This window comes from Neolamprologus brichardi, chromosome 18, assembly GCF_056152115.1.
Source record: "Neolamprologus brichardi isolate AB-2024 chromosome 18, ASM5615211v1, whole genome shotgun sequence".
Classification (NCBI taxonomy): domain Eukaryota; kingdom Metazoa; phylum Chordata; class Actinopteri; order Cichliformes; family Cichlidae; genus Neolamprologus; species Neolamprologus brichardi.
In genome coordinates, this window is record NC_142121.1 from 29,737,490 (window position 1) to 29,749,733 (window position 12,244).

The 12,244-nt window shown below is 44.1% G+C and overlaps 1 protein-coding gene across 1 annotated transcript; it reads right to left on the reverse strand.

Annotated features, from left to right (window-relative positions):
- Nucleotides 1–7,298: 7,298 nt before the first annotated feature.
- On the reverse strand, nt 7,299–8,412 carry LOC148097776 (zinc finger BED domain-containing protein 4-like). Its single transcript, XM_087832195.1, has 2 exons — nt 8,072–8,412; nt 7,299–7,818 (listed from the first exon to the last, which is right to left on the reverse strand). The coding sequence occupies exons 1-2, from the start codon at nt 8,410–8,412 to the stop codon at nt 7,299–7,301; spliced, it is 861 nt and encodes a 286-aa protein (XP_087688321.1).
- Between the last annotated feature and the right edge of the window lie 3,832 nt (nt 8,413–12,244).

Here is a 12,244-nt window from a genome sequence, read left to right on the forward strand (position 1 = left end):
TCCCATAATGTGCAGACTTCACATTATGATTACAGCACAAATATAATTACTTTAGTGTCAGTGTTGATGCGGTTAATAACAGAGGTTACATTTTGAACATGGACTCTTGGAATAACTGAAATCTGATGTACTGTGTTAATGCTGAAACTGTAGGTGGACACCCAAGATTAGTATCATCAATTCAGTATCTGAAATGTGAAATATGGAATGTGAATATGTAGAAGAAAACCATATGTCATGGGGAAGTTCATTATTTTACCTTGGCTAAGTGTGTGAAATGCTGTCATGAGTTAATATCATACAGTTCCAGTTTTCTTGTCTTGAGGTCAGTTTGGTGTTTTGGATGGGTTTTACTGTAGTTTGGTACCCTGTACCCTTTTCCTGAGGGCATCACCTCACAGTCTTTTAAAATGAGGTGAATTATATCCTTAGTGATTTTCAGACCCTGTTTTATCACCAACTCTTCAAATATGTCCTGGAAGGAAAATAAAAGTTGCATCCAAAAAATCCTTCCAGCCCTTTCAATCAAATTTTGAATTTGGGATCTAAACTTGAAGTAATGCCACAACAGAAAATAGATTCAACATTTGCCCTGTAAGTAGTAACACAATTCATTTATCCACCCTATGGACTCTTAGCAAACACGTGATGAGCCCAGCGTAACTGACAAAGTGTCACTTGTTTAACTAATTAAAGCCAGGCTTTGATCTCCACTAGATCTTGGTTTAAAGATCTTTTCCTTATTTCTGGGACATACCCGACTCCTGTTCCAGAGAAGTCTCAGAGAAGAAGGTGTGTTAACAAGAGGCTAAATGAGCCTACAGAACTCATCGTGTCATTTGTTTTACAAATCAAAAAAGAGGCTACAAGTTTGAAGCTGATCATCCTGAACAAAGGTATCGTAAACCAGTCAAAGGCTGTGGAGTTAAAACACACTGAAATGGGATGATTCTTTTTGATACTGTACTGTGATCAAAGTACAGCCTAAATGCAACAAAAGTCAGTACATCATTCATTATACTGTATACATACTATGTAGCATTTCATATTCCTGTCTTCATTTTTGATGTCAGATTCAATCCTCCTGGGTTTGGATGATTCTCAGAAATCTCTCGAGTGATGCTCAGTGATTCCTAACCTGATATTTTTTCTCTTAGCTTGAGGGAATAGGCTGCTTTGGTTTCAATTTTAGCGGCAGACTTGAGCAGGTCAGTGTTTTCACTTCTTAAAAACTCGTGGGTTTTTTTTTTTGGGGGGGGGGGGGGGGGTTGCAGTCACTATGTCGTGAGCTTGGGTGTCATCATTTCATTTAGATATCGAAACATGCATACAATCTATGAATTGCATGACATCATTTTTCGAGGATGACCTCTGCATCATGACTCGTCCCGTACCTCCTAACCGCTGCAGCAGCTGCGTTTTCAGTAGCCTGCTGATGCTCTCTCTTCTTTATAAAGTTTTACGTTCTAGTTTCTTACTTGTTCAGACGCTTCTTTACCGCGTGGAGCCGTGTTGCATTATTCACAAGCTGGGCCGAAACTGAGAAAGCTGTGGTGTTCAAAGGCTCTTTCATAGCCTCTTTCAGGCAGTTTGCCTTAATTGGAAATTACATGTGTATCACTTACATTGCACTGGTTGCAGGGGTGTGCTTGCTTGCATTAAATGCGTATGTTCACTGTCGTCTGTCTGGCCTGTTGAATTTTAATCACATCTGAGATCAAACACCACGCACTTAAACTTAAGAAGTATAGTTACTAAGGTGATACTCACATTTGAATGATGTTACACAGGGGTGTACTCAGTCTGGGGGTATAGTGTATGTACAGCAAAAAAACTGAACGCAGTCAGCTAAAATTCATTATTTGTGTCTTGTCTAAGATACCTTTCGGAGTCATTTACTGCATCTTTGATCCCCTGTGCATTAGTTAGGCATCACAGACGGAGGACAAAACAGACTCTTGACTCATGTTTCTGGCTGCAAGAGACAGCAGGTAGCGTTCACAACAACAGACACATCCCGGGGCAAATCTATTTTAGAGCTGACAGCCGGCGACTTTCTCCTTTAAGACAGCGGAAGTGCAACCTGAAGCCTTGATCAGGACAAAGGCCGAGATTTATTTAGACTTATGAAATGATCACAGTCGTGGCAGTGAAAGCCAGTGGAGAAAAAAAATGTGCATAAGTGCTTTACTTGCTCACACACAAACACACACACACACACACACACACACACACATTCCCATGCACACACCTCTTCACAATCAGAAATCAGTGCCTGGCTGCAGAGAGAAAAGAGAATTCATTAAACTCAGCCACCCACGCTGGGCCACAGCATAAACGGGGGGTAGCGAGGGAAGCAAGGCGGGGAGGACGATGATGAGAGACAGAAAGAGAGAGAGCAAAGACGGTGAGAAAAAGAGGGAGGGGGATGAGGAAAAAGAAAAGAGAGGGAGAGAGAGAGAGAGAGAGGATGGAGTCCTCTTAGCGGGGGCCCATCAAATGAAGTGGATAGGAGGTCAGTTGAACAGAAAAGCTCTTTAGGAGCAAAGGGATGAGAGAGAGACGGGAGAGTAAAGAAATAACAGAACACTGCTGGAGAGAGGCGAGCACGACTATGTGTGAAGGCGGTGTTAGATGGGCTCTGGAGTCTGGAGTTAGTTTGAGATCATAACACACACAGAAGCAATTAAAAGTTGTCCTCACAAACTCATCAAACTGTCTCGCCTCCAGCTAGTCACACTAGGTTGTCCCTGCTTGCCAGCCCATCGGCCCTCCTCGCACCTTTGATTTTGCCAAATCTGACTGACAGCCAATCAGATAATGCGTTCCCGGTCAGCGTGGACGTGACCGGAGGCCGACACCAGTCGCTAACCTTTGCCGCTCGGTCGTTATCCTGGGCCTAATCCGCACTGTGCTAATCTGGTTAACTGGAGCGGTTTGTGAAATTAACAAAAGCATAATCTAATTCCCACTTAGCACCAATTAAGAGATTACTGACCGCATATCCTATTATCATAATCATCGAGCTTTGGCAAACAGTCAGACTGTGGCAAAACAGAGTCAATAAAATGACAGCAGCAGTCAGGAATGAGACATCGGTGTGGAGTTAGAGATTGTGTGTGTGACAACAGCGCTCACTCAGATAAGAAGCAGAGATACAGTGGAGGAAGAAATGCGAGGTTCTTCTGTCTGCCTTTTGGACACACACAAACACACACTTACACACACGCTCTTCACCTTAAGCCTTTTACTGTCCAGAATGTCAGCAGCTATCTCCAGCACCGCTGCCTGTCACATACAGGGAGAGTGTGTGAAGCCAGTGTGTGTGTGTGTGTTTGTGTGTGTGTGTGTGGGAGAGACAGCCTGAGAAGCTGAGGAATGGAAACATGCAGGAGGGAGGGGCGTCCTTGAAAGAGGACAGAGGTGTTCAGCTGGATCTAATGTGAGGAAACAACTGGAGCACATACATACTCGCTCACGTACACACACACACACACACACACACACACACACACACACACACACACACACACACACACACACACACACACCACTGTTGCATCAATCACATTCCTTTCCAGGAAAAAAAGAAAAAAAAAACATTTGTTGGGATAAATTCACATGAATCTGCAATCCGTCCGGCTAAATCCATTTGTGCCATTCAAAACCTCCGCAGACCAGCCTTTTATATCACCAGTATAGGAATGGGAGCAAGAGCGGGGCCGAGCCCCAGCCAGGCTCTCTGCAATGGGCCTCAGCATCATTATCATCAGCAGCGGGCCTCTCAGATGCGCCAGCACAAGATCAAAGGAAAGCCTCTCAATCTTCTCCCCTCACTGAGGCAGCACAGAGCTGCTCTATAACTGGCATCTTGGTCCTGCGATAATCCTCCCATTGATCTACTTCACAGAGTTCAGTCTGCACTGAGGCTTCTGGGTTGAGGGTTAAAAGATGCAGAGGAATGTCTGTCAGAGTTTGCAGCACAGGGTGCCAGACCTTATTAAACCATGTGGTGGCCGGGCTGTGCTTTTACAGTAACTTGTTTTTTTTTGTTTTCGTTTTTTTAAAGTGCCTTGCTTACATGAGGTAATTTTAATGTTTCATGAGAGCTTCTAGCATTTGCATAGATTCTACTCACATCATCATTTTGCCTTTTGTAAAAGATACAAAAATGGGTTATGTATTTAGCACAAGCAATTAAAAAGCATATCCGCTGCAACATGTAGGCATGGGGTAGAGGGGCAAATTAATTCACCTTATTTTCTAGTTCCTTCCTTTCCTTTGAAGTCCATGAGGGGGAGTTTGGACTGGAAGGCAGAGGGAGAGGGTGGAGGGTGAAGATGATTACAGGGAACAATAGACCAAAGAGCCATTACCTCAGCACTGCCACTGGGCCTCCAGCCACTCAACATCTCCACCTACTGGTCGCTTGATGCAGTGCCAGCATGTCCTGCGTGGTTGTGCTGACTGGCTCTGCTGAGTTGACAACATGGAAGTCAGCTGATGTAATGTCTGTTGCGACTCACTAAACACTAAACAAGAAAAGAGTGGCTGCAGTTTGAAACTCATCAAAAGTTTAGCCTGTGTATACAAAATTGGAGGGATGAGCAGAGTAGTTAGTGATGAGTGTGGAGGTCAATCCAGAACATCTGTCAGACCTGTATAAGTGGAGGTGATATTTTTCCAAGTTGTGACAGATGTTAAAAATAAATGTCTAAACATGCCTTTGGATTATTATTATTAAGTTTGTTAACTATCATTTTCACACGATTGTTGAACAAGAGCTTTAATAATAAAATGCTACATTTAATTTGAATGATTTGGGAGAATGCTTCTTCCAAGACATGGAGATGTTTGTGGATTTGTTTGCTTTATAATCTATCAATGTGACAAAAGACTAAAGACATCCCTCACACTGGCCGATTAAATATGAACCTTCAGCTAGGCAGTTAGCTTAGCCTGACAAAAGCAAAACAAATAGATGTCTAGGAATGGGGATCAAGAACTGGTTCTTGTAGAAAACTGGTTCCCAGTAGTCTTCCGTGGATATTGATCCTGTTTATCGGTTCTTGCATTCGCACTACAATTTGCTGATTTTAGTTTCTGTGTCAGAAGAGGAAATAGAATTGGAGTCTACAGCATGGATATGGACATTATTTTTACTGTACAAAAGGACAAGATAAATAACTGCATCCAGGACAGAAAGAACTGCATTATGCTGCTAACACAACTTTGGTTCTTTGCAAGCATCTGCCAAGACAGCATGTTAACGCTAAGCTAGTCAAGAACCCAGAGTGAGAGCTGTGAATGCTGACCCCAGCATTCACAGGACCGTAAAATCAACAGGTAACAAGCAGATAAGCAGTCAGGCTGCAGCATCCTTTCTACCTGTCCAGGTTTCTAAAGCGAATCGCTGTGGCGATTGCTTTTTTGTGCTGGTTTTCATCTTCGCCTTGTGCGGTCAGCTTTGTATTAGAGATGTGTGTCCTCATTAGGGATTTGTGTTTGTGTGTGGGGTTGTAGCCTCAGGTTTATATTGTTAAATGGTGATTATGAGACAGTGTGATTCAGCTATTTAACGGAGTAACATGAAAGTATGGTAACAAATAGCATACCAAATTATGTATCCAGTGTATCCAGTGAATAACAGCTGCACGGGCGGAAGTGAGAACACAGTGGCAATTTGGTGGACCTGAGTCGAGCTCGTCTTAATGACCCTGATGCATGGTGTCTTCCGTGTCCCAGGTGATGGCCCCCACCTTGCAGGTGGCAGGAAGGATATTTGCAGGCTCTGGTTGATCAGTGTTGGTGGAAAACTGGTGGGACAAGGCATCAGGCTTGATATTCCTGGAACCTGGACAATATGAGATTGAGAATTTAAAGCGACCAAAGAAGAGAGGCCAATGGGCTTGGTGAGCATTACGTCTTTTAGCGATTCTGATATAGGTAAAATTTTTGTGGTCTGTCCAAATGATGAAAGGTTGCTTAGCACCTTTTAGCAGTTGCCGTCATTTTTCTAGGGCCAACTTGACAGCTTACTTACAACTTACTGCACCTCCCGGTCACCCACATCATAACTCCTCACCGAAGGAGTGAGGTGACACAGGAAGAAGGCACAGGGTTGCGGCTTACGTTGGGGCCCTGGATGCTGAAAGAGCATGGCTCCAACTTCAGAATCGGAAGTGTTCATCTCTCCAATGAATGGCTATGAGGTGTGAGGTGCACAACTGTTTTAGCTTAACAAAAGCTGCTTCATCTTCAAGGACCAGACATATTGGAATCTTGGTGGAGGTGAGGCAAGTAAGTGGTGTGGATACCTGGCTGTAATTCCGAATAAAATTCCGGTAGAGATTGATGAAACAGAGGAACCGTTAAAGGTGTTTGCATGATAAGGGAGTGGGCCATTTGTTCACAGCTTGTATCTTCGTCGGGTCGGTTTTCACCTGTCCTCCTGCCAAAATATAAATGAGAAATGTGACAGATGAGGAGTATAACTCACATTTCTCGGCTTTCACATGTGCTCGTTCTCAAGGAGTTGGTGCAGGACGGTGTGGACATGAATTTAGTGCTACTCCAGAGTCTTGGCGAAAATGAGGATATTGTCTAGATACACGAACACAAAGATATTCAGAAAATCCCTTAAAACTTTGTTAACTAAGGCCTGGAAAGCTGCTGGAGCATTGGTGAGGCCGAATGGCATAGCCAGATATTCAAAATGTCCTAGGGGTGTGTTGAAAGCTGTTTTCCATTCATCCTACTGCCAGATGCCAACTAGATGGTAGGTGTTGCGTAAGTCAAGTTTTGTGAAGATAGTGGCCCCGTGAATGAGTGCAAAGGCAGAGTTGATCAGGGGTAGTGGGTAGGGATGCACCAATACCACTATTTTGGAAACGAGTACGAGTACGAGTACTTGCATTTCAGTACTCGCCGATACCGATACCGAGTACTTAATAAAAACATGATTTAAATTTACAGGTATCAGCTTTAGTCCTATAATTTAACAAAAAAACAAAAAAAACAAGGGACTGGTTTGGAATTAAGAACATTTATTTAAAATGAAAAGCATGTTGTATGCAACATATTACAGAATAAATAATTATGAAAAAAAAAAAGTAAACAGTGACAGTGCAACTCAAGTATTTTTTTCAGTTTATTGTAAACTCTGCCGCTTTGGACAACACAAGAGGCATTAATAAACGTCTTTGCCATTTAGTGCACAATATTTGAATAAACTAACAACATCCACTGACATAGAACTGTGGCAGTCAGTGGAACTGAGGTAGGTATTAACATCAAGTCTAAGATGACTCACTTAATGGAGAGAAAAAGTGAGTGGCAGGGTTTTTTTTTAAGAAAAGTAGCTTTTCTGCATTATCAGCAGTCAGACTGTTTCTGTTTTTAGCTATAATGTGTGACACTGAGCTAAAAGGCCTTTCACTTTCCACAATGCTACATGGGGCTGAGAGGTATTTACGGGCTATTTTAGCCAAAGTGGGGAACCTGATTTTGTTGACACCCCGGTACTTCAGAGGACTGTCTTCACGAGGGCTTGGGGCCTCTCCGAGGTATGTGTCGAGCTCAATGGCAGCACCTGCTGCCAGCTGTGCTGCCTGGGGCTGCTCCTTAGCGATTTCGTCAAATACAGTGTCCAGACTGCTGCTAGTGCTGGCCTGGGCCTTGAGGAACAGTTTAGCAGGAGGTTCTGCAGCTTCTGCCCGACTCCCCTCTGCCTCAGCTCTGGACATCATCTGCAGCTCCTGCTTCAGGTGCAGCTTGGCCTCTGGAGCAGTGTTGTTGGAGAAGAAGCGATCTTTATACCTGCACAAAATTCATAAATGTATTAATATGTGGAAAAATAGGACTGATTTTAGTTTCCCCTAAACCACTGTGACAAATGCCAGCCATTTGACTTTCTGGTAATAATAAGGGAAATGTATTTCATATTATATATATTGCATACATTTGTATTCGTGTATTTTAGTTACAAATATATAATATTTCAGATGTAAAATAATCTTACATTTAGTACTGTAGCTATACTCATTGAATACCTATAGCACACAGACTTTACCTTGGGTCGAGTATGGTGGAGATGAAGTACAGTGGGTTGGTCTCGACGTCACTGAAGCGCTTCTTGACAGCTGCCAGTAAGGTTGCTTTCATTGTCTTGACGCCGTGGTCCTCGTCTGTTTCTCTGTTTAGAAGTCTCACTAGCACAGTCACAGCTGGGATGACATCAGAGGCTAGTGCGTCACAGCTGCTCACTTTTTTAGTTAGTTCCTCAAAGGGGGCGAGGATGGCAACAGTCGTCTCCATAAGAGCCCATTGGTGAGCGGTGAGATAGTCAGGGAGTTCATGCTCGGACACATGCAGGCCCAGCACTCGCTTTTGCTCAATGAGGGACTGGAGCATGTAATATGTGCTGTTCCAGCACGTCTGTACGTCCTGCTGCAGTCTCTTTATTGGCTGGTTGAGCTGTCCCTGCATGTCCTCGAGGCGGGAGTAGGCTAAGGCGGAATGTTTAAAATGCCCAACTATTTTCCGTCCCACTGCTTTAGCATCAGCTATGCTCCTCTGTGCTAATAAGCATGGGTAAATAAGCGTGGGTAAACTCTTTGTATTCGTTGTCGTGTTGGGATTTTAGGTGCTTGATTAAATTACTTGTGTTAAATGCGCTACCTTTTGAGCCTCCTCTGGACAATTTCACTGAGCACAATTTACAGTCCGCCTTTGTTTTCGCGTCTAACATCAACAGGTCTCAGACCGTGGTATCGGTCCTCAGTATGGGGGGACTTTTAACGAGTACGAGTACTTTAGAAAATGTGGTATCGAGGCCGATACCCAATACCGGTATCGGTATTGGTGCATCCCTAGTAGTGGGTACTTGTTTTTAACTGTGATTTAATTTAGACCTCTAAAGTTATTACAGGGACAGAGTGTCTTGTCTTTTTTGACAACAAAGAAAACACCAGCACCTACCAGGGAGGAGGACGGGTGGATGATGCTAGCTGCCCTGGACTTACGGATGTATTTCTCAATGGCCTCATCTTGGACGGTGACAGGTTGCAGAGTCTGCTACAGCGCAGCTGGGCTCAGGGAAGGAGGTGAATAGCGCAGTCATAGGGCCTGTGAGGTGGAAGAGACAGCGCCTTGTCCTTACTGAAAACCTCCTGCAGATCATGGTATTCTGTGGGAACTGGAGAGAGATCTGGTGGTGGAGAGACGGTGGGTTATGATTGTTGAGTTCCTGAGGGTATAGCTGAGGTGAGGAAGTTAGCAAGGCAAAACAAACTGTAGCTTCTAATATTGTGATCTGTTCAGTCGATGTGAGGATTGTGTTTCTTTAACCATGGGTGGCGAGGATTAAGGGCGTATCTGTGGAGGCGGAGGTGAAGAACGAGAGAGTCTGTCAGTGGTTACCTGGTGACCAGGCAAACAGGTTTGTTTTGGTGAGTGATTAAGGTGAAAATCTATTTGAGTGCAGTGGCTGGTACGGGTGATTCAAGTGGGAATAACCAGCAGGTTTATTAGTTTAAACAGCCTGGTGTCGATTAAGTTCCGTTTGGCACCGGAATGAATGACAAAGTGAAGTGGGTAAGTAAATTTGATTCAAACTAGAAGACACTGGCAATAGTAACCGGGGCGTGGAATTGGTCAGAGGTCTGCATCCCCGAAATTACCAGTGGGGACAACCTTTTGGCTGAACTGGACATGTGGCAAGAAAACGATCCGATGCGCCGCAGTAAAATCATTTGCGTAAGTGAAAGCGTCTTTCTCTCTCTCCTCCGGCGAAAGTCGTGAACAGCCCATTTGCATAGGCTCAGGGAAGAGGGAAAGGTAACTGAAGTGGATGTTGACACGGGAAGTGGAGCAGCAGATGCAGAGATTGGAAAGGAGCGCAACAAGGCTTTATGGCACTTGTAGTTCTTTTCTGCCTCTCTCTTTCTTAGGCGATTGGCAATCCTGAGAGATAGAACGAGATAGAGACCAAGCCTCGTGAGAGGCTAATTGATCCTTCGTTTGATCAATAAGGACTTGTAAAACTCTCCCTGGAGGACACTAGTGAGCACTGTAATAGGAAACCCTGCACCGACCCAGTTCCCCGGAAAAGGGTTCAGGCACCCTGGAAACAGCGTCACAAAGCACCAGCATGAGTTGAGGAGAGACGGCAGCAGCAAAAGAAGGAGGGGCTCCCTTGGGAGTTGAAAACGGGGTTTGCGCAGTTAAAACCGGTGGCTGACTGGGGACAGAATCTGACCTTATTTCCAAAACCTTGTTGATCTCCTTAGCCTCGCTGATCATTGTCAATGGATGACAGGTGAGCAGGGCAGGTGAGGAACCAAGGCTCCACTCAGAAGGCAAGTGCAGGTAAGCACAGGAAGGAAGTGGAAAAACAGCAGACGCTTACTCGGTCTTGACACCATCACTATCTGGGTGAAGAAAACCGTAGAAAATACAGCACAGCCAACACATCCAACACATGGTCTTCAGACCTCCAGAAAGCTCTGGTTGCAAAAAGACTTCCAGTTGTATAGAAGTCTGTGGGAAAACAACTTTCTGTCTGTTCTGACCTCTGTAAACACTTTCCTGATGAGTTAATGGGCTCAGTCATTTGATATGGATCATACTGAATGAAAGGAAGTCAGCTGGGACTGAAGAAGTCACTTGGATGAGTGATGAAATGTGAAAATGCTGCATCCAGATGAACGGAATCAATGTGCCAGCACTAAAGGACATCATGGCAGCTACTTTCATCTTTTGTACTGTCTGTGATTGCAACCAATGGAGTCGCACCCTGCTGGGTGGTAAAAAAAGAATGCAGATTTGAAGCACTTTCTCACTGGCTTTACTTTTCAGTCTTACCTACGTCTGCCTTTTACATGCAGTGTACAATATTAAACATGGATTTTATCAGCCTTTAGCTGTGCTAAAGGGAGGAGATTTTAAGTGTTTTTTTCAGCCATGATTAAATATAGATAGTCTGCTAAGCTAAGATAGCTGCCCACTGGCTGCGGCTATCAACGTGGTATTATTCTTTTCTAACTCTTGTAAAGTGATTTTGCAGAGATGTCCAACTATTTCTGTTACAGCTTGATTATAGCAATTAAATTGAAAAGGCTACAGTCAAAGTGAGGCATGCGTGAAGACTACATGCAAATTTTGTGTGAGAAATAAAGACAGAATTGTTGTCAGGTTGTTGAGCTGCTTTATTTGGTCAGCATGCATTAATGTGAATTTTTAACTGGGAATGCGAACGTGTTGACAAGACTTATCACATGTGGTTTTCTCTTTATAAACACTCACAGGTCAGCTCTCTCTCTCTCACACACACACACCTACTCAGACGACTCCGTCTTAACCGCACAATTTTCCAAAGCTCGGCAAAATGCATTGATAAGGGAGTGCACGCATGCACACACACACACACACACACATACACCGCAGTGTGAAATTGGGTCAGCAGTGGAGAGTGGGCTTTAATGCTGAGCACATACGCTCTCTAAAACTGATCTGCATATTCATGTGGGTGGCTATCAAAATGACACGCACACATACACACACAGTTACAAGCACACACATAAATAAGTACATGCATGTACACATTGGCCTAAACTTATCCATCCCACACACGTGCCCACATGCACACATACATGCAAATGCACTCACTCACACACATACACACACTCAAACAACAAAGCACAAAGAAAAACCCTAAATCTCATGGATATTGTAACTGTCAGGCAGCTACAGGGGGCATTTATGCTCTACTCATTCTAATTCTGTGGCTAAAAATGAGTTTCTTCCTCTCCCAGCTGTACCATGTCAATCATTTTTCTTCTTTTTCGTTTCACTTCTCTTCCTTACTTTTCCCCCGCTGGCAAAAGCAGTGGCCATCTTTCACTGAAAAGCAAAGTCCGGCTGCTGCCGGCCGCCCGGCAGAACAGCTCTCATTACTTCAGAATTTGTGAGTGAGTTATAACATTGTCAAAAGTCTTAGAAGTGCTCACACCTCACCCAAAAGATATTCACGCGCCAAAAACAGAAATAAATTACCATTGCCTCATATGATTCTGCTCCTGAGCCTGGAAGCGAGTGGGAGAAAGAGAGGCAGAAGTGTGAAAGAGGGAGGGATTGGGGAGAAGAAAAGGAGAAAGAGGGAGGTGGGTGGGGGGGAATGAGAGGTCTCTCCCTTAGGATATACTTGTCAAAACCCCCTACTTTGCGTTTCTGACTTTTTCGGCAA

Coding starts and splice junctions, on each gene's coding strand:
- LOC148097776 (XM_087832195.1), bottom strand. CDS start 8,412: ATGCTCCAGTCCCTCATTGAGCAAAAGCGAGTGCTGGGCCTGCATGTG. Junction 7,819..8,071: donor TCCACCATACTCGACCCAAG/GTAAAGTCTGTG, acceptor AATTTTGTGCAG/GTATAAAGATCGCTTCTTCT.